The following is a 26,861-nucleotide window of genomic DNA, read 5'->3' on the forward strand; positions in this document are numbered from 1 at the left end:
GGCAGGTCTGAAGAGATCACATGAGCCATTTTATTTCAGAAGTGGGTTAGACCCCATCTAGAAGCTATGGCTTCTATTTTTGGACTTGAATAATAAACCAGCTATTCTAGTTCTCTTCTGTCTCTTTTGCGAGTTAAAGTAGGAAGGAATAATTATAACTGAATAATACATAAAGGAAAAAGAGGCAGTGAGTTTACAAATTGTGTACTGGACAGCCCTTACTGGGAAGATATGTGTTGAAACATTAGGAGTTATTCTGACCTTGCAGCCCCTTCAGGGTCCAATCTGTCATTTCTTATGCCCACTGGCACATTCCAGCCAGGACTCTGACAGCCTGGAGACCTCCCGCTGCACAGTCCGGGCACTGTGGGTACAGAGCTTGGCGCACTCCTTCTTGTGATGGAAATCCAGTTTGCCTCATTGGGCGGCCGTGGAAGGAAGCCTGTCATTTTGTCAATGCGAATGAAATGATCCAAACCAGTGTCCGAGACTATATACGTCGCCCGGAACGTGGCTTCCCTCAGGCGTGGAGTGGAGAAGTGGGGGGTACTTCAGAGTTTACCAAGGTCCTTGGGATCTGCTGTCGGGGCCAGCAGCCTGTGTGTCACCCCCAGGCTCCTGATCCTCCTCATAGAAGTAGGATCGGTCTAGACAGAGAGAGCCATCATGAACTTGAAAAGAAATTACAGGACATTAGAAATTTCTCTGAAAGTTAAATAATAGATGGGAGTATCTAGAATGCCGCTGTGAACACTGAGGCTCTGAGCTTAGAGCTGTAGAGCAAAGAAAGATGGAGCCTGACATTTTGGGTGTTTGGTTTGCTGCTGCTGCGCCGTAGGCGGCCCCATTTGGGGCTCCATTCAGAGGGGACCCAGGTGGTAAAAGGCAGAAGGCAGTTGCCGCTTCTCATGAACCCCTCTGGCACACAGGTGTTTGAGTGACATCTCCGGCGTGGTCCCAGCTGATGGGCATACCCAGCCCGGCCTCTCGGTCTCCTCTGTTTGCCTGGTTTGGCAACCATTTAACAAATACCCATTTCCGCTTAGCGGGAGGCTTGGTGCTGGGTATCATTTGCTGTCTTACTCATTTTGCTGTGCTGCAGGTGGAATGCGGTTTCTCAGTGATAGCACAGGACAGGGTAGAAGGAGAGCCATTTTCAGAAGCCCCTGGGGGCCATGGCAGTGGCACGGGCAGGGTTTTGATCCGAGTGCCTTGTGTCCGGTGGATGGTTCCTGTCCTGGTGACAGGGTCTTGTCTCCCCACTCCGCCTTCCATTCCATACAGCTTATTAAATACCTGGTGTTCTTCTCTCCCCACCAGGCAGGTTCATAAATAGTGAGTGTTCCAGGTAACTAGCAGCTATTGATCATGGCTGGAGGTAGTCCAGCATTAATGTGAGGAGGGAGCTGTTTTTCCAGAGCTAATGTGGTATTGGCTGGAAATTGTTTGGCAGAAATTGGTGGCAGTGAGTGACTGAGGTTGATGCAATCCTGCAGCTCCATTAGGGACTCACTATCCTTCAGGCTGTTCTTGGCTTCCTGGCATCCTGACTGCAGTCTCTCAGGGACTTGCGTGGAGGCGCCAGCCCTTCTTGAGGGCAGGGGACTGACCATTAGTGCTGTGTGCCAGAGGCGCAGAGCACACCAGCAGACCGTAGCTAAGCTGGACGGGACCACGCGCACATTAGAAGTGCCAGATAGATGTCCTTTTTGGTCTTTCTGCTCCTTGCTTGTTCCCAGTTTGCAAAACACGAAAAAGCTTGCCCGCAGTCTCCTGGGTCTCTATTAATGCCATCAGGGTAGTGAGTAGTAAGCCATGGAGCCTGGGGCCAAGCTGCCTGGCTGCGTGACCTTGTGTGGGCTTGTGGCTGGCATTTTTGTTTGGGTGAGCTTTTTTTTTTGCAGCTGGTTGGTACGGGATCTGAACCTGTGACCTTGGGGTTCTAAGGCTGACCAACTGAACTAACCAGCCAGCCCCAGACTGAGCTTGTTTTGTTCAAGATCTGTCTTTCCATGATGACTTTGCAATGGATGCTGATTACACTTTAGATGAAAGCTGCTGCTTTTTCTGAATGTGTGACTCTCCCAGCTGAGGCAGCTTCTGGTGACTGGCCTTATTGCTGTGAATCTCAGGGCGAGATAGATTATTTTATTTTTCTTTTTGGCAGCTGGCCAGTATCTGGTTCCAAACCCTTCACCTTGGTCTTATCAGCACAACAATCTACTGAGTGAGCTAACCGGCCAGCCCCTGGGATAGATTCTTAAGGCAGGTTTGCAGAGTGGAACTGGGGCTTCAAGACTCTTTTTTACGTTTTAAAGATGCAAGGATTCCACAGGATAAGTGGTAGTTTTTGTTTTGTTTAGTTTTCAGTAAGGGATTTTGGAGAAGAACCAGTCTTATAATGATAGCATCAAGAAAAAATTTCACAGAATAGCATCTCACTATGAAATAATGAAAACATTTAAAGCGAAAATAAAATATGTGAATGAAACGCAACACAGAATTTGTACTGCATATCTTGCCCCGTGTCCTTCTTAATGAAATGTAACCCTGAGGTCTATGTTGGGACCAACAAAATCATACCAGGATGGTGGAGATCTACCTTTGTTAATTTAAAGTAAACAATACGGTAATAAAAGTGAATACAGTTCAGACTCGAATTTGTTCCACACCCTTCTCTTGGGTAACTTCTGTGTGTTCAGAGACAGACACTCAAAGGAACTTGAGAGAGAGGTCTTTCCACCACTGCTTGTGGTTTCAGAGGGCAAGGCCGGCCTGAGAGGAAGGCTCTTGAAGCATGCAATGTGGTGAGCCTCGGAGAGCCCAGCTGCGGTTGAGGACAGGGCAGAGGAGCTGCCTTGTGCAGAGGTGCAAAACCATCGGAGGCGTGGCTGCACTGGGACTGCAGAAAGGACCTGGGCTGAGCAGAGGGCACCTGGGCGTGGGCTGTGAGCCATCCCTGGGGATGTTGTTGCTCTCTTGGAGGCAGTGGACATCCATTGAGGGTTTGATTTTAGGAGGCAGGTGGCCTGATTGCTGCATGATTAAGGAAGAAAGCTCTGGCAGATGCAGGGGACTTGGAGGGTTGTTGGTTTGGAGGCATGAAGATCGTCAGGGCGTTTGACCCCATCCCACCCCATGAAGGCAGAGGTGGTAGTACAGCCGTGTTCAAGGGACATATCGCGGGACCACTGGACACAGGGGAGGTGGGAAGGAGGGTGAGCGATGGATGGCACCGAGGTGTTTGGTTTTGGTGGCTGAGTCCAGGGTGATGCCAGTGATTAAGGCAGGGAACCCAGAGGGGTGGGCATGCCTGGAGCAAGGTGGGGGGTGGGCGCAGAACTGTTCTTGAAGGTGCCACACAGGAGAGGCATGGCATGTGAGAGGAGGAAGGCCGCGAGACAGCCGGGAGGCAGCAGTCAGAGCAGCCCGAAAGCAGGCAGCTGGGGAAAGCATCAGAGGGTGCCGCAGCCTGGCAGGTAGGACTGCACTCCCTGTGCGTCTGGCCGTGAGGACCTCAGTGACCAACAGGAGCCCCCAAGGAGCAGTGATGTGTCGGGACAGCTTGACGAATGCCAATGCGTGTCCATAGCGTCACCCTTTCCTGGAGTTGTGTGCTGTTGTCACATGGGCCTGCTCCTGCAGGGGCCGCAGTGTCACGTGCTGGCCCTCAGCTGGAGGAGAGGCAGGAGGAAGTGGGAAGACAGTGTCAGCACTGACTTATGGAAGGCAGTTTACACACCAAGGCAGTCATCTGGTGACTTTCTTCTGCCCTATGACCATTTAATTTTCACCTTTTCCTCCTTAATCTTGATGTTCGGAAAGATGGCTATAGACAGCTGGTCCTGCAGAATGTGCAGCTGCTTCTCCGCACCCTTGTCTGGAAGAAGGAGATGGCTTTTCATTACCTTTCATGTAGTTACAAACCTCGAAAGACAAATACATTCTGCCAGTCACAAAGTAAATCTCTTTTCCCTCTGCCTTGCTCATAGAAGGCTCTCCTGGTTCCTCACATCAGACAAATGATACCGCTCTTTGGACAGTATCACTTGTCCGGTTCCTGCTGAAACCTGGAGAGCCTGCTGATGAGAAAGCGTCCACCTTTGTCTAACCACCAGATTAGCTGGCCTGCTCCAGAGGTATTCAGGTGCCTGTATTTCCTCCAACGTCTGTCATGAGCCTGCTTGTTTAGAACAGTGGATCAGTTTGTCAGGGCAGTAAATTGTCTGCTGAGAGAACTCGGTATTGTAGCAAAAGCTTTGCTTCACTGCTACATTCCAACCCAGCAAAACAGAATTCTTGAAAATCTTAAAAAAATACAAATAGAAACCCCCAACTCCTGATATAAGAGCTCTCTTTGGAGAAGTTTATCAGGCTGTTCAGACACTAATAGGAAGCATTCATTCATCGTTTGTTCATGCATTCAGGCACAAATATTTATTGAGTGCCAACTGTGTGCCCAGTGTCGTGCTTACGTAAGGATGCCTTGGTGAGCAGGGAAGTCATTGCCTTCACAGGGCTTTAATCAGGACAGGAGGCAGGTGGAGGGGGCGAAGACCAAGTAAACCAGCAGATGGAGTCCAATGCTGCAGCGCTATGATGGAGACCTGGAGGTGTTGTGAGAGTGCTTGGCACAGGACACCTACCCAGTGTCCAGGAGGCATGCGAGAAGGAGCTCCAGACGGTGACATTTAACCCGATACTTGAAGAATGAACAGAAAATGTCCCAGCAAGACCTGGAGTTGGGCATAGAGGGAAAGTAGGTAGAGGGTTCTGGACAGAGGGCTAGCAGGTAGGTGAGAACATAATGAAGCAAGACTTGAAAGGTACTTTCTTGTGGCTGCAGTGTAGACTCTCAGAGACTGTCTCTAGAGACAATGCTGGAGGTCTTGCAGGGACTTGTGGGCCATTTTAAAGAGTTTTTGCAAGGTCAGTAGGAAGCCATCAAAGGGTTTTAAGGAGGGAGAGACATATTGAGTTTTGGATAATGGATTTAGATAGAGCAAAACAAGGCTAGAATATTGGGAAGTTACTGCAGTAATATAAGAAGTAGATGGTGATGATGGTGATGATGATGGTGTTGGTCATGGTGGTAGTGATGGTGATGATGATGGTGGTGGTGGTGGTGGTGGTGATGGTGATGATGATGATGATGGTGTTGGTCATGGTGGTAGTGATGGTGGTGGTGGTGGTGGTGGTGGTGGTGATGGTGATGATGATGGTGTTGGTCATGGTGGTAGTGATGGTGATGATGGTGGTGGTGGTGGTGGTGATGGTGATGATGGTGTTGGTCATGGTGGTAGTGATGGTGATGATGATGGTAATGATGGTGGTGATGGTGGTGGTGATGATGATGTTGGTAATGGTGGTAGTGATGGTGGTGGTGGTGATGATAGTGGCTTGGCCTGGGTAGTGATAATGGGAATGAGAGGAAGAGGATGGATTCAATTTGGATTTAAGAGGCAGACTCAACAGGATAAAACGATTGATTAAGGGTGGAGAAGGTGAAGAGGTGAAGGAGAGGAAAGGGTTAAGGATGATTCTTGGTTTTCGGTTACCCAGGATGGATGGTGGACCCATTCATTTGGATAGAGGGGAGAGAGGAACGGGTGCAGGAGGGAAGGTACCTCCTAACACCTCCTCTCTGGGAAAATGCCTCAGATGCACCATTGGATTCACTCACACCTGGGTGTAAGTCTTCATGTCTTCAGTGCCCCCATCAGGTTGCACTGGGGATGGGAGTGTTCGGAGAGGGCATGGGGGCTATTTTCCTAGGATTTATTTCCACATAGACCATGTGGTTCCTTACATATAAACTGCAAGCTAACATTTAACCTTTTGGGGGTCTTTGTTTTGTTTTTCTTTCTTTTCTTTTTTTTTTTTTTAAAGATGACCGGTAAGGGGATCTTAACCCTTGACTTGGTGTTGTCAGCACCATGCTGTCCCAAGTGAGCTAACTGGCCATCCCTATATGGGGATACGAACCCGTGGCCTTGGTGTTGTCAGCACCATGCTGTCCCAAGTGAGCTAACTGGTCATCCCTATATGGGGATACGAACCCGTGGCCTTGGTGTTATCAGCACCACACTCTCCCGAGTGAGCCATGGGCCGGTCCAGTTTTGTTTTTCTTGACTTCATCTTTCTTGTTCATTTTTATCCTAACACCCTCAAGGGGCCCGGCAAACATGGGCTATGGGGAAGCAAGGACTTCAGGGACATGCTGTGCAGGGAGGAGGAACGGGTCTGCCTGGAGGTCCTCCCTGCCCAGCATGTCCCTGGAAGTCCTTGTTTACTACTTGAGAAGGAGAGGAATGGGGGTGAAACTTTTAGAAGACCTGGGGCAGACCTGGCCTGAATCCTAATGTTGTGTTTTTTCCTTCTGGACAGTTCTGAGACAGTCTCTCAGGCATTTCAATTTTTTGGATCTAAACTGGAAATGTATCCCTTGCTGTTGGAGGATGGGATCCATACCCACATTCCTAGTGGAGCAGGCTGGCACTCATGTTTTTCAGAACCCCCATAAGTCTAACACCGTGCTGCCACTGCTGCCCAGGTCTTCCTCTTTGTGGTGTTTTGTCAAAAGAGAAGACCCACCAAGTAGAGCCCCCGGCTCCTCTTCTTCCCAGTGTGGCCTTGGCTCTCCTTCAGGCACACTAGCAGCAGCCTGTGGAGCTTCAACAGAGTGTGGGAAGGGGCCACGCTGCCGCCTGGGCAGTGTGGAGCAGAGTCCTCCTACACTCACGGCCCTGCAGCCTGTGCAGCCTGCCCCTGCATGAGCAGGAGCTCAAAGCGCAATGAGGTTACACGTAGGGACTGCAAAATCCATCAATCTGATCGCAGTAACAATTCTTAGACCTCCTTAGCATGGGAAGTTACCAGGTGTCATTTTGGGGCAGGAGACCATCCCTGAGAAGGAGATAAAACGTGGAGCCGCATCCTTCTTTAAGCCAAGGGGCGTGTTTCTTCGCATCTTCCTTCTGTTCTTTTATTCTCTTCCTCTCTTGCATCCTCCAAAATTCCCATGTGTATATTTGATTGCGTCTTGAGGTTTGGCATTTCGGGAGCGATGCCTAGCACAATAGGCAATATTTTACAGACTTGCTTTGTCATTTTATATGCCCAGTGAAAATTGTCATAAATCTCCCAAATGATTAGGTGCTTTCCCTGCCGCTCCTATCTGTCACACCATGGAGACGTTATCGCAGGCGTTCTAGTTTTGAAACAAAACCTTAATGTGGCGTGGTGACATTTAATTTAGCGTTTCTCATTTCAAAGCCCTTAAAAATATTAATTAATTTCCATAAAACCCCAGGAGGCATATTATTAATATCTGTAGTGCCTTTCATGCTAGTCCATTAACGTGTCCTCTCTCTGCAATAGGTAAGAAAATGAGGCTGAATCTTTTTTTTTTTTTTTTTTTTTGCAACCCCACAGGATAAGACCTTGATGGAGCCAAGGTCAGAAATAACGAATCTCTAATTTTATTGATGTCTCTGAGTAATCTCAACCCTGTGGCCTTGTGTATGGTTTGGAAGAACAACACTCCTATTTAGGAGCAATCTCAGGAGACAGCGAATGATTTTTCAGTGGAGCTGTGACTTCACAAAGCACAGTTCGATAGCTGCATAGAGTAGACGAGAATTGAGAAAAACTGCTGTAGCAGAAAAGTAATAAGTGAGATGCAGACAGGGAGCAGGAGGCCCTTGACATTTTCACTAGAAGATCTCCCAGCCAACTGCGGACCCCCAAGTGCACCTGGACACTGCGGAGCAGATGTGCCAGTACTCGGGGGAGACATGCAGATTAGCAGTGTGCTTTGTCCTCATTTTGTGGTGCCTCATCTCTGAGCGACTTCCCAGTTCACCACTTTATGTGAGGATTTTTGTAGCCTAAGCAGCAAGACACACATAAGAAGACTCCCTGATATCCTGGGTTTGGTTTAGGGTCCTTTTTCCTTCCTTCTTGTTGCGCTGCTGCCTGGCGAGCTCTGCACACATTGTTTTCTAGTTTGTATCTGCAGCTCATGGCATTGGAAGTCTTTCTGACTCTGAAAAACGTAGCCTGTGTTTATTAAGGGTATGTGGTTTTAACATGCATTAAAATAGGCAGGTGATCACCATCTCAAGGCAGATCTTCCACCTTCTGGAGGAGGTGTCAGAAGCCTGGAATCAGAAGATGCACATGATTTGTGTGACCCAGGTGGCCCACTTGCCCTGGCTGAGCCGTGAACATGAGGCGTAACACCCGTCCTGGCTCCTGTGCGAGACTTAGGAAGGCACGAGGAGATGGTGCTTATGAATGCTCTCTGGGACATCGTCAAGGTTATGTTTCGGTAATAGTCACAAGTAGCAGTGAAGATGGGCCCAGAATGGACACTGGTAGCTAACTGTGATTGCGATTGCACTTACTGGTATCATACTTAGCAGGAAATTTCAGGAAATAAGTCCTCACGGGTGGGGGATAGACACATGCACTAAAGACTTACTTGCTGTTTTCTTTATATCGTGTGATAAAACTGCCAGTCAATGGTTATTGAAGATAAAGATAATCAGTGTCTTTGTAAGTGCATGGCAGGAGAGGCGGGTTTGAGAGAGGAGTTCCATTCCATCACTGTTGCCTCCTGCCCTTCCCTCGCCTGGCACAGATACCGCATCCTCTGGACGCTTCCCCAGCACTCTTACAGCTCCCAGTCATCACTGTGGTGGAGAAGGAAGGGCCCATCCCGCGGCATGGCTCTTCCGGGCACCTGAGTGCTCTCCGAGTGCATGAGAGGGAGGCCCCCTTTCCAGCATTTCCTCCTGGTAGATTTGTTTGATTTTAGTTGAGAGGTTTTCTGTTCTTACCAGCTGGCATGCTCACACCTCTTGTGTGAGTGTTGTCGTTGGGAGAGCACCCGGTGCATCTGTCGCATGGCCTCTATTGCATGTGCCGTTTTCATAACACACGCTGCACAGAACAACAGGAGCCAGCCCTGCACACAGACAGCGGGCCACCCCCAGGGCTGTCCTCAGAGGGGTGGCTCGTGGCGACAACTTGGAAACCACTAAACTCACTGAAACTGGGTTTCTCTCCAGTATGGTTTTTCTGTTGTTGATCTTGGTAGCAAATAAAAATGCTTTTATTCTTTTGTTTTGTGCTCACAGAGAAAATAGGTAGCAAAATCAGAATTCATTTTAGTGCCCATTAAAAATTTTTTTTGAGTCCTGCCTCTCCATCTTGGCTGTCCCTGCATGAACTGCCTTACGGCGTTCTTGGAAGGAGGAAGAACACCCACCTGCTCCCCGTGCTCCTTTTCCTTCCACCCTTGGGCCCGGAGCTTCAGTTCCTGGTGCTAAGGCATTCTTTGAATACCTCTAGTTATTCCTCCCACTCAGCCATGATGCATTTAAAAAGCATTTATATTAAAAATGCTTAGGTATTTATTTTAATTTACATAAAGGCCCAGATCAAAATATCTACCAAAATGGACCGTGCTTTGCTGCTTAGTTTGGCTATTATAGCAACTGTGATTCAGAGAAAAACATAAATTCTGGTGTGTGCAGGTCATCTCACAGTAGGCTGAGGTCTTTTGGCTGAAAGAATGGTTTAACTGGGTCCTCTTTGGTATTAGATGTTTTTATTGGGAGTAGGGAGATACGGGTGAGAGGAGGTGGCCTGCTGCTGTGCCAGTGTGAAGATAGAATGTCCAGCTGTCTCTACTTCAAACTCAATGTGTGGATGTAGTTTTGGAGGGCACGTAGCCAAAGCCATGACATCTGAATAAAATGTTCCTTCTTTGACCCCAGAACTGCATTTTTATTTATTAACTACTCTCATCTTGTTTTATGAGATTGACCAAAATAAAGGTATTTAAAACATTAAGACTCAGTGTCCTTGTTTTGATAACAGAGAAGGTCTGGGGAGGCCTGATGGCCGACCTCAACCCATGCTGTCCTCTGCCAGGTTCTTGACTCCGCCACAGGAAAGAATTCAAGAGCAGAGTCACAGTAGGAAATGAAAACAGATTTAAGGTAAGGAAGAAGAAATACAGACTTCACAGGGAAAGTGTGGCCTAACTCCAGAGACTGAGCAGCAGCCACAGCAAGTTTAATACAAAAGAAATCCACACACACTTCATAAAGTGCAGGCTGGCTCCAGAGTGAACAGCAGCCTGCTAAAGGCATGTTTAACACAGAAAGTAAGATATATACACCTCACAGGCGAAGTGCGATCTGGCTCCAGAGAGAGTGAACAGCAGCCCTGCCTTCTTCCTGGACTCAGCTTTTGTAGCCTGGCTATCTATACGTTGAGTGCTATCTAATGAATATTCAACTAAGGGGTGGGGGGGTTCCCGGTTATTTGCCATAGCCTTGCACATGCTCAGTTGGTCTCTCTGGAGCATGCTCATTAGTCAAATCCCATCACATGCACCAAATACACTTAGAATATTCTAGGTGCTCTCTAGCGCCTTCAGCAGAAGGTCATTTACAGGATAAACTTTCTACTGAGCATGTTCACCCACTGGAATTACACAAATCTGCCTCCTGTGGTCTCAATCTCTGCATGTCAGTACCGAGAACAGGTGGTACGAGCAGCAGCAGCTCAGGACTCAGAGAAGGGACCCAAGTCTTAGGGGAGTGGATTGAGACCCAAAGGAGTGGCCTGAAACCCGACCCCAGGGAGACTGAGCACCTCCTGTCTCAGTTCTGTCTCACCCAGAGCACAGGTAAACAGTTTATCAGTGACTAATCAAGAATGTTTTTCTCTATCATTTTCTTACTATTTTAATATGCAGAATTTCAGACAGCAAAGTAGAAAAAGTTGTGTGATGGACATATGAAGTACTCACCACCTAGATGCAACAATTTTTACACACACACTTTCTAATATTGTGTTGACATTTTCTTATGTCACCTCAGCATCAGATAGGATTTATTATTTTCATTTATTTCTTTACTAGTTATTTTAATTAATGTCACTAAAAATCTGATTGTCACTGAGCAACTAATTACTAATGGCTGAGTATGTTGTAAGGCTGTAGAAAGGATGTAAAAATAGTGCCATGTACTGAAAGGCAACGCACCGAATTGTAAGCAGTATCTGCCCTCACGGAATTTATAGTCTAAATAGAGTTAAGACCATTGCACATGAATGTTTAATGAGCAAATAAGTTAGTTCAGAGAAAGAAAAGATTATTGCCTGCCAGAGGGGTCCAGGGAGGAATTTTGCAGAAGAATTGGGCATTGAACAGGCTCTTCCAGAACATGCAGATTAGATAGGCTGCAGTGTGGTGGTGGGTCTCCTGAGCCAGTAGTGCCCACCTGCAGGGAGTAGGTGATGGGCTGCCTCCCCAGGCTGGGTGTTGGGCATCCGTATCCCTCCCCAGGCTCTGTGATTCTCTGAGTGCTTCTTTCTTCCACGTGGGCACAGCTCCCTGAGCGTCAGCCTCTTCCGGTTGAGCCCCCACGTGGGTGTCAAATTCACGCATGTTGCCTTGGTTGATGAAAATGGTCGTGAAAACCTTGCATTATGTATTAGCTTTCTCTTGAGTGTCCTGTGTGACACTATTTTATTTTGTGAATAGCATTCAGGTCCTTAGGGAAGAAACACTTTGCTAGACCCTAACCCTGCCACCTCAGGGCAGGGTCCCAAAATTGCCCTGCAACAGAATAGGGTTGCTATTGTTGGATTAATTTATGGTTCTCTAATGGGCTTTGCTTGCAAGTGAAAAAATTTAGGGTACCTGGAAAAACTCAAGTTTCATCATCCTAAAGCTTTCATATTCATATGTTTACCGCAGACTTGTCAAGTACGGGATATAAGTATATCATCAAGGATTTTATGTTGTCATAATCTGCAGTTTTAACATACATAATTGGACGAAACCAAATATTGCACATCATGTACAGAGGGACTGATCGTGTGGGTGTTGAGCCACATTTTTCTTTTGATTTCCTCACGTGTAACTCTTCTTTTCTCTTGAAAGGCCAGGAATCTTCCTTACATATAAGCAGTGTGTCATCCCCACACACTGAAGAGGCCTTCTCTGCTTTTCTTTTTAAACAACAATGGCAGGTGCTTACAGAGCACACCCTGAGTGCCATACGCCAGGCCCACAGAGGGCCCTGGGACTCTCTTCTGTGTTCACATTGCTAATACTAAATCTGCCTTTTTCTTCAAGCAGCATCATGGCATTGGCCTTATTTATTTTATTTCTTTTTAAAATAAAGTTTTAACAGTTTTTTCAAGTAATGAATATACACATTCATTTACAACATCAGATCATAATCCCTACCTAGAGGCAAACCATCTTAGCTCTTTTTTCTCTACAAGGTATGGCCATATTTTTAAAGAATATGTTTATGCTGCTTTTTATTGATGTATCAATTTGAGGAGGTTTTATTGGCTTCCTGGAGTGCATTTACACTCTCCCTTCCATTCCACCATCCAATATGATCATAGATTTGCTCTTTTTCTTCTTCTTTATTGGGAATTTACCACTAAAAGTTCTTTGCAACCAAACAAAGATAAGTGAGCATGAAGCAGAGAGACTCCTGCGTGGTGTTCTTGTCACACAGCCAGGCCTGTCTCCACTGGTCTGCCCTCCTCGCCCAGGTTATCAGACGGTAGCATAGTTTTTAATAGAATAAAGTCAACACTCATAGCATCAATGGCTATGTAAACACTGCTCACGACAAAGCTCAGTGACATGCATGTGGACCTGAGCCTAGACTTGGTGCACTGGTTCCCTGGTCTGCTGGTCCCTCAGTGCCCCCTGCCTTGTTGTCTCAACTAGAGACCCTAGGGGAGGTCAGGATGCTGGGAAGCCTAGGGCCCACTGCGGGTTTTCTTTTTCAGTTATTTTCTGACTCTTCTTTCATGTTTGTTTTTCCATGCAGACTTAAGAAGCAACTTGCTTAACTCCCTAGAAAGAGCTCATTGGGATATTTATCGGAAATGCAGTGAATTTATGAATCAACCCGGGGAGAACTGACACGTTAAGGATGGTGATACATCCTACCCAGGCAGGGAGCATATCTCCATTTGTTCAGTCTACTTCTGTGTTTTCCAGGGAGGTTTTGAAAAGCTTCTGTGTCTGAGCTTCGTACATTTTGTGTTAGGCTTATTCCTGTGCATTTAATCTTCGTTGCTTTATAACTGGAGTTTTCTTTGCCATGGTGTTCCCTGTTCATTGTTTGTGTACGTAAGGCTACTGATTTTTGTTAGCTAATTTTAGGTCCTGCTGATTCAGTGCATTTCTTCACATTCATCAGCAGGGGTCCAGGCTGGTGGAGGGGGAGGAGGTTTAAGCAAAAATATGACTCAGCAAGAGAGGGGCAGTTTGTTTCTTTGTCTTCTTTTTAACTCTTCCGCGATGCTGCTGTGTACATTGCAGTTTTCTTCATTTGAGCGAATTACCTCTTCTCCAAGTCCAAATAATGTTTTCAAAAGGATCCCATGCTTCTGAGAAACACTTTGACATCACAGTGGCAGCCTCCTGTGACCTAGTGTTTCTATGCAATGCCTTCCTTGTTTATCTCATGTGCTCTTCATAGTAGTTCTCAATAAATACTTGTTGAATGAGTGAGTGAATTTTCACAACCACCCTATAAAGTAGTAATTGTCCGGTTTTGTAGATGGAGAAACTTAGAGTCATACATCCAAGGGTGCACAGCTACTAAATGCAAACTCAGAGTAAAGGATGGAGGATGTGTTCTAGGCATTCCCTTGAGTCCCTGATGAGTTTCTTAATTTCTCCTCCTGCAACAGGCCCGGTACAAGCAGAGCCTTGATCCAACTGTGGACGAAGTCAAGAAGCTTTGCACGTCTTTGCGCCGCAATGCCAAGGAGGAGCGGGTCCTCTTCCACTACAACGGCCACGGGGTGCCCAGGCCTACAGTGAACGGGGAGGTTTGGGTCTTCAACAAGGTGGGTGTGCCTTTAAAATTCCTTTCTCTTTCTGCCAAAAAACTTGAGAGTGTTGGTGGTCGGCTGCAGGTGTTGTTCATCTGCAGCTTCTGCTGAACCACCGAAGTTTGATTTGTTTTAACAAACTAAAATGCAGCAAGATAGAATGGGGACAGTGGGCCAGTTATCTGATGGTAAGTTTTGGAATCACTTCTATTTTAGTGATAAAAGTTAAAAGATAATCAGGCCCAAAGAGTTTTTTCTGTTGCAAAACATGTTAATGAAATGACTGTCTTGATGAATAGCTGCTACTCGACTCACGATGGAGTTCTATCCTGATAAATCCCTTGGAAGTTGAAAACATCCTAAACTTACAGTGCATTCTCTGGACTTAACCCCACCATAAGTTTGGGAGCACACTGAATGCATATCACTCACACACCCTTGTAAAGTTGAAAAATCATTAAGTCAGGAACTTAATTAATTAATTAAATATGCATGTGTGGTTTATTTTTCCAAGAATAGGAGTTGTTTGTAGTTCTCTGAGTAAAGACCTCAAGAATATCTGCCTTCCAGTTTGAACAATTACAAGATTTCTCAATTTTGTTGGAATCTTCCTTTTAGAATCAGTGATTTTCTTAGAAAATGAAATGCTTCAAATATTCTCAAGCACTAATATCAAGCCACCCTGCAGGTGCAGTCTCAGCTCTCCTTCCCCTGAGTCAAAATTGCTGGCCTCTTGTAGTTTCTTGAGCAAAGAGTAGATGAATGTGGGGTGCAGGTGATACCCCTTCTGCGAGAGCGTGTCTGTGAGTAGAGAGCTTCGTTCTCCGTCCCCCAGCTCGGGAGCAAGTCTCTCGCCACACTCTGCATGAGAGGCGATTGGGGGTGTGCAGCAGCCCTCCGTATGTACTTGGCATGTAAGCAAGAGTGTTAATTTGGGGATCCCACAGACTTGATTTCAGATTTCAGCTGTGCCACTTATTAGCTTTAGGACCGTGAACAGATGATTAACGTCCCTGGCCTCTGTTTCCTCATTAGAGAGAATTGTAAGAAGTGTGACAGGTAAAGTACCTAACAGACCACTCGGTTTCTTCCAAAAAGTGAACTCTCAGTAGATGCCTACTGTCCCGTTTTCTCTGCTAGTATCTGACATGGGTGGTGGTGCAGTGCGGGCGGATGCCACAGTTGAGAGCCCTTGGGTGGGCTTTGAGACCTTGCCCACGAATGAGAACAAGCAGGGCAGGTAGGAGGGTGTAGACCCAGCTCCTCCTGCAGGGGTAGGTCGTTTCTGCCTTGTGTGTATCCAGATACCGACTTCATTTTAATTATTTTTATTAGATATTGATAGATTCAAAACTAATTGTGAAAGAAGCAGAATTAAAAGAAACATATATGACATAGGGCCGGCCCATGGCTCACTTGGGAGAGTGTGGTGCTGATAACACCAAGGCCATGGGTTCGGATCCTATATAGGGATGGCCACAACACCAAGTCAAAGGTCAAGATCCCCTTACCAGTCATCTTTTTAAAGAAAGAAAAAAAAAGAAACATGGTATGACAAACCATCAGGTACCCACAGATGGCTCATAGAAGGGCCTTCCCAGGGCCTGGTGTGTCTTCCTCAACCCCACTCTCCTTTCCCTCCCCCAAGGTAGCTGGTGCAGGGAACTTTGAGTTTTTCTCTATCTGGCTTTCCTTGTTGTCTCCCCATGTGCGTCCGGAGCTCCAGTCACGGTGAGTTTTGGGTGTTGGTGTGACTGGAATCACACTACACGTGGTCTTCAGCACTCTTTGCTCTCTCAGCGTTACGCTCTGAAGACTCGTCCCCCATGGCCTACTACTGTGTGTCTTCCCTCTTTGCACTGTCAGGTGTTGTCTTATGTCACTACTGGGCCCCTCTCAGTGCTTTCTGTGCAGGTGGACATTGAGTTGTCTGAGGATACAGGAGGAAACCTAACCCAGTTTCCCCTGTAAAACTCTCACTCAACAGCCAATGCAAAAGACTTTGATGACCACATGTGTGGGGTCCCCCCACTGTCCACACACATACCCATCAAGCAGTGAATTCTGCAGGGGACACCATCTGGACATCTCCAGTTCAATTCGATTCTGACACCATCTACCTGGAGGTAGTGTCAAATCCCACACTTTGAGGGCTCAGTCCCTGAACTGCCCCCGCTGCTCCCCCCAATTTTGATGCCAGTCACAAGCTACAGGTCATCTTCCCTATGCTTATAACTGGCCAGGCATAAATCGGGGTCCCAGGACCCCTCTTTGGGTTCAATTAATTTGCTAGATCAGCTCACAAAACTCAAGGAAACACGTTTACTGCTTTATAATAAAGATACTACTAAGGATACAGATGGAGAGATGTGTAGAGCAAGGTTTGGATGCAGAGTGTGGTGCTTCCATGTCCTTCCCGGTGCACCACTCTCCGGGAACCTCCAGCTGTCTGGTTTTTATGGAAGCTTCATTACGTAGGCATGATCAATTAAATCCTTGGCCATTGGTGATCAAGTCAACCTTCAGCCCTTCTCCCCTCCTCAGAGTTTGGGGGTGGGACTGGAAAGTCCCAACCCTCTGATCCTGCTTTGGTCTTCGCAGTGACCAGCCCCCATCCTGAAGCTTCCTAGGGCTGCCAGCCTCCGGTAGTTTCATTAGCATGCAGAAAGACACTTACCACTTTAGAGATTCCAAGGATTTTAGGAGTTGTATTGACAGGAAATGGGGATGAAACCAAATATATGTTTTACAGTGTCACATGTTGGCCTCCGTCCTTTTCTTGTTCTAAGCTACATGAGTGTCTCAGTTGCCCGGCTTCCTCACTAACACCAGGTGCCATCAGAATTTTCTTTTTATTATTTGTACCCATTTGGTGGGTGTGAAAATGATAGATTTTGGTGTAATTTGAATGTTCCTGATAACTAGTAGGATTGAGCCCCTTCTGATGCATGTGTGGGCCATGCAGAGCATCTTCTGTGGAGGGCCTGTCTGTCCTCCTCGTTTCACTTGGCTGCTTGCCTTTTTCCTGTCGGTTTGGGGGCATTCTCTGTATTCCAGACTGTAACTCTTTATCATTTTCATGAGTCGTTACTGTCTTGTCTGAATTTATGACTTGGCTTTTTGTTTTTTTTATCTTCTTTATGGTGCCCCTTGATGGACAGGAGTTGTTCAGTTGGAAGTGGTCACACTCATCAGTCTTTCCTTTATGGTGCAGACTTTTTGTATCTTATTTAAGAAGATTTACCTTATGCCACAGTTTTAAGACTATTCTGTATATGTTCTCCCAAAAGTCCTTTTTATCTGTTATACTTAGGTCTTCACCTGGAACTGATTTTTATATATAGTGTTAGATAGGGTCCCAAATTCATTATTTTACAATTGAATACTTATCTGTTCCATTACTATTTAATGCCAGCTTTGAACTAAACCAAGTTTCCATGCTGTGTGGGTGTGTTTCTGTTCTGCTCCACGGGTTCACCTCTTTACCAGTCCTCTGTGCCCAGGAGTCTAGGTTTTCAGAGGTTCTTGGTATGTGAGAAGGCAAGTCCCCTCTCTGTTGTCCTTCAGTGGTGTCTTGGCTATTCTTGGCCCTTTGACTTTTTGTGCAGATATTGACTCAAGATGCTCAGTTCCATGAGAATACCTTTTGGAATTGTGTTACATCAATAGATTAATTCAGGGAGAGTAAACATCTTTACAATATTGAGTCTTCCAAATTAGGCTCTTTTTAAGTGTCTGCTAATACAGGTTTATAATTTTCTTCATAAAGGTTTTTGCCTGTCATTTGTTGGATTTATTCCTAGGTACTTCATATGTTTGATGCTGTTATAAATGTTTACAAAAAATTTCATTTCCAAAGTTTTTATTGGGGTATATGGAAAGGCAGTTGATTTTTGCACATGTATGTTGTATCCACCAATCTTGCTAATCTCTCTTATTGATTCTGATAATTTATCTGAACATACTTTTGGGTTTTCCCGATAGGCTACAGTGTCATCTGCAAATAGTGACAGTTTTATTCCTTCCTTTCCAATTTGTGCCTTTTATTTATTGATCTTGTCTTACTGTGCTGGCTGATACCTTGGTGGAGTAAAGTGCTGTCTGGGGCACCTTCGTCCCTCTGCCATTTCAGAGGGAGTGCTTTCCGTGTTGCAGAGTGCAACACTTGCTGTAGGCTTTTTGTTTTTAAAAAAATCCTTTATCATATTAAGAAAGTTCCATTCCTAGTTTGATTTTTTAAAAAAATCATAAACAGATGTTGATTTCTCTCAAGCTAGCCCATTATTTTTGTGTCTATTAAGATGGCCATATTTTTTTCTCCTTTAAACTGGTAATGCATTGAATGGTATTATATGACTTTCTAATGTAACATACATGTTTCCTTCTTGGAATATGCTATTTGTCATTATGAATCATCTGTTTTATACATGTCTTAATTTCAGTTTGCTGGTATTTTGTTTAATATATTAAATCTGTGTTATGAGCGTGTTTGCCTGGGATTTTTCTTTCTCTCACTGTCTTTGCCTAGTCTGAGTAATTAATATAAATGTCGCCTTAGAGAATAAGGTGGGGAACGTCCCTTCCTTTTATATTAATTAGAAAAGTTTTGTAAGATTTGAAGTGTTTGGTGGGACTTACAAATGAAGCTTCTGGGGTAGTGTTCTGTTTATGGAAAGATCTTTGGTCACTTCGTTTCTTTCATGGTTAAGCAGCTATTCAGGTTTTTCTATTTCTTCCTGAGCCAACTTTGCTAAATTACTTTTGTAGAAATTTGTCCATTTTAACTGAGCTTTCAAATTTGTTGACATAAACTGGCTCATAATGTCCTCTTATTAACTTACCAATGTCTGGGTTATCTGCAACAACGTTCCTTTTTCATTCTTGGTCCTGATTTCTCTCTTGTTGATGATTCACATAAGGAGTTTACATACATTTTATCAGTCTTTTCAAAGAACTAACTTTACCTTTGTTGATCCTCCAGAGGGTGGAAAACAGTGGATTATGTTTGTATCCAGGGTCCAGTCAAGGTTCACCCACCACATTTGTTCCTCACACCTTTTGTTTTGTTTGTTTTGTTTGTTTTTTCTGGCTGGCCAGGACAGGCATTGAACCCTGGATCTTGGTGTTATCAGCACCAGCTCTAATCACCTGAGCTCACCTGGCAGCCCTCTCATGCCTCTTTAGTCTTCCTCAAATACAGACTGGTCTCCTTGCCTTTTTTTTTCTTTCATAACACTGACATTTTGTTTTTTAGAACAGTTTTAGTTTTACAGAAAAATTGAACAGTCCCCATGTACTTCCTCTCCGCTCCCCCTCATTTTCCTCTGTTGTTAATATCTTGCTTTAATGTGTTATGTTTATTATAATTGATCAGCCAATATTGATACATTACTATTAACACTAGGTTTCACTCTTGGTTTTGTTCATTCTGTGGGTTTTGCCAAATGCCTAATTGTCTGAAGGTGGACCAAAGTAGAAATATCCAATAAACTGATAAGGTAACTTGAGACTGAAAAACAAAATAGGCAATTCCATGTAGTAAAAGCAAAGAATTTCATTAAAGGATAACTTGCATACAGGATGATGGAGTGGGTAGGAGATGACCCAGAGGTGTGTGCAAAGTTTCTCCTGGTTGAGCCCAAGTTTGCATAGCCAGTTCACACCAGAACAGTGGAAAAAACAAAGAGGCAATTACTAACTGAGAAACAAGCTAACTCCTCTACCTCCAGATGTCTTATGACCATGAATCCTGTCTTTGCTGGTCTTGGGGTGGAGGTGGCCAAACCGGTTGTTGCTGTAACAGCACTTAGTCATTCAGTTCCTTCTTTGTAGTCAGCAAGCTGTTTCTACCTATTGTTCTGCATACTTACTTCTAGTTACTGCTTGATGTTGTGGGCAAGGCTCAGACAAAGGAGTTGGCAAGAGGTAAGGGCTTCAAGATGGAGCAAGTTGTGTTCAGTCTCACTCTGTTGGGCACTCACCGTTGCAGTACTGCACAGAATAGTTTCACTGCCCTGAAAATCCTCTACACTCCACCTCTTTGTCCCTCCTTCACAGAATGGAGTCATATGGTATGTAGCCTTTCAGACTGGCATTTTTTACTTAGTAATTTAAGGTTCTTCCATGTCTTTTCCTGGCTTAGTGATTCATTTCTTTTTTTCACTGAATAATACTCTAGAGTTTGTTATGCATTTACCTATTCAGGGACATCTTGGTGACTTCTTATTTTTAGGAATTATGAATAAAGCTGTTATAAACATCTGTGTGCAGGTTTTTGTATGGACATAAGTTTTCAACTCATTTGGGTAAATAACTGGGAGTGTGTTTGCTGGATTGTATGTTTAGAGTATACAATTTTAGCTGGCCATTTAGCTCAGTTGGTTGGAGCGCTATGTTGTAACTCCCAAGTTAAGGGTTCGGATCACCGTACAGGCCAGCTGCCCACCCTGCCCCGGCCAAAGGGTAATGATCTTATACTCTTAGCTTTATGAGAAACTGCCAGACTTTCTTCCAAAGTGGCTCTTCCATTCTGCATTCCCACCAGCACTGAGTAAGAGCTCCTGTTGCTGCACACCCTCTCCCCATTTGCTGTGGTCAGTGTTGTGGATTTTAGCCATTCTAGTGGGTGTGTAGTGGTGCCTCATTGTGTTTAATGTGCAGTTCCCTAGTGACATCTTTTCATACATGTTTTGTCCATTTAAAAAATCTGGTTGGTTGTCTTATTGTTGAGTTTTAAGATGTTTAAGATGTTTATTTTGGATGGCAGTCCTTTATCAGATAAGTGTTTTACAAATATTTTCTCCCAGTTTGTGGCTTGTCTTTTTCTTGGCAATGGACATTGACTTTTTGAAGAGTTCAGTCCAATTATCCTCTAGAATGTCCCACATTCTAGTTTAGTTTCTTTGCTTCTTTATGAGTTTATGTTGACTGGACCAAAAAAACAAGATGAAACTTTGTGCTGTCCACAAGAGATGCACTTTAAATACAAAGACATGTGAAAGTTGAAAGCAAAAGAAAAGAAAAAGATATATCATGTCATTACTAGCTGTATGAAAGCAGGCAGGCTATATTAATTATCAGATAAAATGTACTTGAGTAGCAGAAGTACTGCTGCAGATGAAGAGGGACATTTCCTAGTGATGAACAGGCCAGTTCACCAGGGAAACACAAACCGTCCTAAGTCTGTGTGCTTAATATCAGAGTTTCAAAATATATCCAGCATAATGGACAGAACTAAAGGGAGAAATAAGCAAATGCATAATCTTAGTTGGAGATTTGAATATCCTTATTTAAGTATTTATTAAAACTGATACTTTAGGGGCTGGCCAGGTAGCTCAGTTGGTTAGAGTGCAGTATTACAACACCATGGTCAAGGCTTCCAATCCCTGTACTGGCCAATTGCCAAGAAATAAGAACCCTGATACTTTAAATTGATAGATAAAATTAAAAACTTTCTCACCAGGGCGGGCTGTTCAGCTCAGTTGGGTAGGGCATGTTGCTGTTAACACTAAGATCCAGGGTTTGATCCCTGCACTGGCCAGCCACCAAAAACAAACAAAAAAACTTCCTCACAAAGAAAACTCCAGGCATAGTCTATTTTTTTCTAGTCCGAAAACAGAAAGTCAGTTTTAATGTAAAAGACGTGAACAGTGCTCTAAGTGACCCTGACTTAATTAGCATTATAGAACACTTTCCCAGCAACTGCAGAACATACATTCTCAAGTGTGCATGGACTGTGTACCGAATGGTGACCCATAAAAATGTTTCATTAACGTCTGAAGTATTGAAATCATAGAGTATATTATCTGACCATGAAATTTGAAATTATGGGATATCTGCAGAAGCTCCAAATATTTAGAAATAAATAACACGAGTCAAAAAATAAATCATAAGGGAAAATTTTTAAAACTCCAAACTAAATGATAATGAAAATATATCAAAATTTATAGGAGATAGTTCAAAACAGTGCTTATATGGAAATGTGTAGCTTTAAATTCTTATAAAGAAAGAAAGCTTTAAAATTAAAATCCAATTCTTTGCCTCAAGAACCATAGAAAATGATAAGCAAATTAAACTCCAAGTAAACAGAAGGCAAGAAATAATAAAGAGCAGAAATCAAATAAAATAGAGCACAAGCAATAGAGACAATATGGCTCAAATGTGGTTCTTTGAAAAGATCAGTAAAATTGACAAACCTCTATCTTGGTAGATAAGGAAGAAAGAGAAGACACACTTTATCAGTATCAGGAATGAAAGAGAATATTACCACATATCCTACAGACATTGAAAATGTCAGGAAATGTTAATAATCTTATACCAATAGATTCAGCTACTTAATTAAATGGACAAATGCCTTAAAAATACAACTTACCAAGCTGACAGAAAATAAAATAGAAAATATTAATAGCCCCATATTAATCAACACAATGGAATTCATTGATAAAAACCTTCTCACCAAGGACATGCCAGGCATTTAATCCCTGGGAGGCCAGGGTTTTTTTTTCTGTTTGTTGCTACATTTCCAGCTCCTAAAGTGTTGACTGTCACCCTAGTGGGTGCTCAGTAGTTGTTGACTAGATGGATGACAATTACTGTTTGTATTAAATGTCATCTCGCCAGCCGGGTGTTTCCTGATCACCATTTGTAGCGTGCAGCCCCCCTCTCTCTCCTTCTTGCTTTATTCCTCCTGTGGGGTTATTTCTCTGTGTAAGTTTCCCCTTGGTCATATGGTTGATGTCTCTGTCTCCCCATCAGAAGAAGGTGAGTGAGCTCTGTGGTGGCAAGATCTCGTTTCATGAACTGCTGTCAAGGGTATCCAACACTGAGCATCTCAGAATATATTAAATGCACAGTCAGTGTTTGTTGAGTTCCGCAGCTAGGGTCAGAAAAGCAGCAGAATCATCTCTAGAGCCTAAGTCATTTTCAGTTTGGGTTTTTTTGGTTTTCCCCTCATTCTGTTATCCTGTTAGTTTTTCCTTTCATAGATTTATTTCTCTTTTTACATGGTATGCCACCGGGGACAGGCTAGTATTTTTTAGGTCTAGATAACCATCAAACCATAGTAAGAGTATGCAGTCCTGTTTTAAGTCTTTTCTACCTTAAAATCCACTACACCCATCAAAATGAAGCAAAATCCACTGTGGAAATAAAAGTTCAGGTATAAAAGTGTTTGAACACACTACTTTTAACTATATATTTTTCTCATTGTTTAATCACCATTTGCTCTGTCCCTGGTTGTTTTCTCAGTCTCAGCAGAAAACCAGGGGTCGGGACTTGAGCACATCCTGCGCTCAGATCTTCCCCACCCATACCCTCCCCTTTATTCCCCTGACTGTGTTTCAGGCAATTAGGACTGGCAGCTCTAGCCATTAAGAATTCACATAGCGGAACGTTTATCGAGGGAAAAAGGATTAATCCACTGCTTGAATACTCCCAATTAGCTTTTAGACCCTGTCTGCCTTTTCTTCTTCTTTCCAGAAGGAAAAGGTTTCTCCCACTTGCCTTACTTTTCCTCTGCTCTGTGAAGGCCCTTATGACCAGAAGCCATTGCCAGTCCCAGCACATGCCCCAGGCCCGCCCGCGGCTGTGGGACTTTCCCTGCTTGCGTAGAGCTTGGGATGCCTTCTCTAAGCAGGACTAGCTTTTCTCCGGCTCACCTGCCTCTCTTTGATTTACTAAATAGAAAGCTGGAGTTTTATGTAGCTTTGTGTTTTTGGTTTAAGGTAATTTTTAATTCTATATCTGTCTTCCTGGGGTGTTTATAACTGAAGCCCTACCCTCTGCCGAAAGCATCTTTGCAGGCCACACTTCTTGTCTTGCACAGTGTTCACCACTTCTGGACACTGACTAGGACATAAATGTCTCTCATCATGCGGAGCACAGATGGAAACAAAACCTTTTTCATTCTAGTTATTGGTTGTTAAGTCCAGGTTAAAGCAAAGACTGATAATTGCATTATGATGTATCAGGGTGATATGGAGAAAATACTGGCCCCTTGAGAAAGGAGTTATGCCCAACTTGGCAACCGTGGGCGGGCGAGGTCCAGGAGGGCCTCCTGCAGCAGGTGATGCCTACTTGGGCTGAGTCTTAAAGAAGAGGACAAAGTCAGCACTTCTACATGGGGGAGGTCTAGAAGGGGATGATTCCAGAGGGGGCAGTGATTAAAAGGAGCAGCACAGTATTTGCTGGAAACTCCAGGGAGTTCTGTGCTGTGGGAGCCAGGAGTCAGAATTGGGAATTAAAAAGAAAGCAGGCCCGAGAGGGCACAGGGGCCAAGACACAGAGCACCTCACCACTGTGAGGCACATGGGCTTCCAAAGCAGTCGGGAAGGGACGCAGCCAGATGGCTTCATAGATAAATCCCTTTAATGCTGTGTGAAGGGTAGACTTGGGTAGGGAAGACTGGCAAGAGAAAGACCAGGTAGGAGGCTGCCATAGCCAAGAGACCAGTGGCAGTGTGCTGAATCTGGCCAGTGGGGCAAATGCCCACAACTATTTAGGAGGCCAGTGGCAGGACGGTGTGTTCAAGGGGGCAGCTGAGACCTGGGTTGTGACCAGGAGCTCGAGGTGAGAAGGTTCTGTGGGCATGCATGCCCAGGTGGTGTAGCGGCCCCGGGCCTGTGAGTGTGGAGCGGTGAGAAGGGGCAGGTGCTGCTGGAGCACCCACAGTGTACAGTCACTGCAGCTAAGGGGAGCCTGCAAGCAGAGGAGACTCCAGGGAGCAATGGGGAGCAGACTCAGGGGGAAAGAGCAAGGAGGAAGCCTGGGGAGGGTGCCTTTCAGGTAAGGGGAATGACCCACACCAGCAGTTGCAGCTGAGATGTAATTAATACCCATTATTCAAAGGAGTTTGGTCCTTTAGCGAGGAAGGGCACTTTTATTTTCCAGGGAAAGCAGTTCAGTTCTAAAGAAGCAAGTCACCGTTTCTGAGAAAATGCTGAGTCTGCCAAAGAACTTGGGATGTGAACGAGAATTCTTAGCCTTATTAAATGGGATCCTCTCAAGGGCTGGTCCTGTAAAGTCCCTTAAAGACACCTGCTCCCTTTTAACTCACATCCAGGAGCTGTGGTCACCTCTGGATTTGTCTCCCCACTGTCCCTGGACTGTAGATGTTTGCACTCAGCTGCTCTCAGAAGAGAGTGGGTTAGCAGACTCACCTCCCTTCTTAGTGTGTTCCTTGAGTACACATCAGCCAGTAGCAGGAATGCTGGGTATGGGGAAGTGGCACTTGTGAACCAAGTGTGGCCATCCACGACTTCCAGAGTGTACCTCACAGGTGAGCTTCAGTCCCTTAAAATCTTTCAGGCTGAAGGTTTATTGGTTTTTGTTTTATACTTCCTCTGCCTTTCCTTTATTTATTACAGTTAAATAATTGTTTATTCCATGAGCAATTCTAAATAAATATTATTTAATGAATGGAATTTTTTTTTTTTTTTTTTTTTTCTAAATGGCAGTGTCACTGTCAAATAGATGCCTCCTATCCTGGTATAGTATATAGTTACCGCTTCTGTTGAAAGACAGATCATAAAAGTTTTTAAATGTGCTATTGTAAGAAAAATATATTTGTGATCTTTAAAAAGCAGTATTTATGCCAGACCACATTTATCATTTGTTAAAATTGTTCTTTTATCCATATTAGGAATGCAGCAGGGTCCAAGAAAAAAAGCCGTTAATTTTATTGTAAACTTGACCTTTCTTTTCTGAGAATTTCTAACATTTTGTGTTTGCTCATATTAGAAGGCCATCGGCAAGCATTTTATTTCTTTGGGAAAAGTGCTGGAATACTTTGTACAATATCTTTATTAGAGCTTTAAAGTGTTTTTTTTTTTTTAAACATTGTTTCCTTGATGCTATCAGATACAAAACCTTAGACCTTATCATCTCAGCTGTTTTCTCAGATGTCCTGTGTGTTTTAAACTGTATTTATAGAGCCACCGTTCTCAAACTTGAGAGTGCATCAGAATCACCTGCAGGGCTCATGGAAGTGCAGACTGCCAACCCCTCCCCAGGCCCTGCTTCTCTAGACTTGGGTGGGGCCTGACATTTTGCCTGTCTTGTTCCATCCAAGAAATTGCTGCTGCTGCTGCCGCCGCTGGTGGTGCTCTGGGGTGTCCACTTTGAGACCCTGGTGTAGACAGTACAGCGTGAGATGCAAGCAGAGGATATGCACTTTCTGGTTTTGGTGTTACGTGTGCTTCTTATGCATTAGGAAGAATACTTCCCAAATCCACTGTTTCCTCTGTAATGTAACAGTCTAGGGAGGACACAGTCCCAGGTAGAAGGAAGGGCTAGCAGGAGGCGGCATGTGGAGGTGAGGGGTGGCCTTTCAGCTGGGCTTGAAGCAGGAGTTAGGACCAGGCAGTCAAGGGGAGGCTGGAGAAGGCATAGGGTGGCCTGGTGACCAGAAGTGGTCCCCTCTGACACTGTGGGGAGCAGGAGACGCAGGTTCCAGTGCCCTGTCATCCCAGAGTTCGTAGGATAAAAAAGTTGCAGCCATACAAGCAGTGTTTTGTAAAGTGTACATGACATGCGTTATTAAGGCTGTGAATGTTGCAAACATGGAATTGGGAAAGGAGGGGGCAAGGTCAGTAATGTCCAAGGGCAAAGGAGGAGGTAGGAAGAACCATTCCCCTCCTCTCCAGCGACCACTGTGCTCTTCTGTCACATGCGAGGCAAAACACTGATCATCAGGGGCTGCAGGGTGCCCTCAGACTCTTATCTCAGATAGCATGGTGGGGGCAGCTGGATCTCTCCACAGGAAGCATCTTGGGGGCCTGGGTTTATTTTGGTGGCCACTCATGTACATGACGTTGATGATTCTTACTGCAGGTGATATGAACTCAATCACTTGGTTAAGGTGGTACCTGTAGGTTTTTCTATTGTAAAGTTACTATTTTCTCCTTTGTAATTAATAAATATTTGGGGGAGATACTTTAAGACTATGCAGATGTCCTGTTTCTCCTGAGCTT

The 26,861-nt window shown here is 44.7% G+C and overlaps 1 protein-coding gene across 1 annotated transcript in view; it reads left to right on the plus strand.

The window, feature by feature from the left end:
* The window catches only part of RPTOR (regulatory associated protein of MTOR complex 1), a 417,690-nt gene that overhangs the window by 147,471 nt on the left and 243,358 nt on the right, over positions 1–26,861 (plus strand). Inside the window, exon 4 of the mRNA XM_063080629.1 lies at positions 13,750–13,908. Coding sequence (XP_062936699.1) covers positions 13,750–13,908 — 159 coding nt within the window. The remainder of the gene's footprint in view (positions 1–13,749; positions 13,909–26,861) is intronic.

Source organism: Cynocephalus volans, chromosome 16 (assembly GCF_027409185.1).
Source record: "Cynocephalus volans isolate mCynVol1 chromosome 16, mCynVol1.pri, whole genome shotgun sequence".
Taxonomy (NCBI): Eukaryota; Metazoa; Chordata; class Mammalia; order Dermoptera; family Cynocephalidae; genus Cynocephalus; species Cynocephalus volans.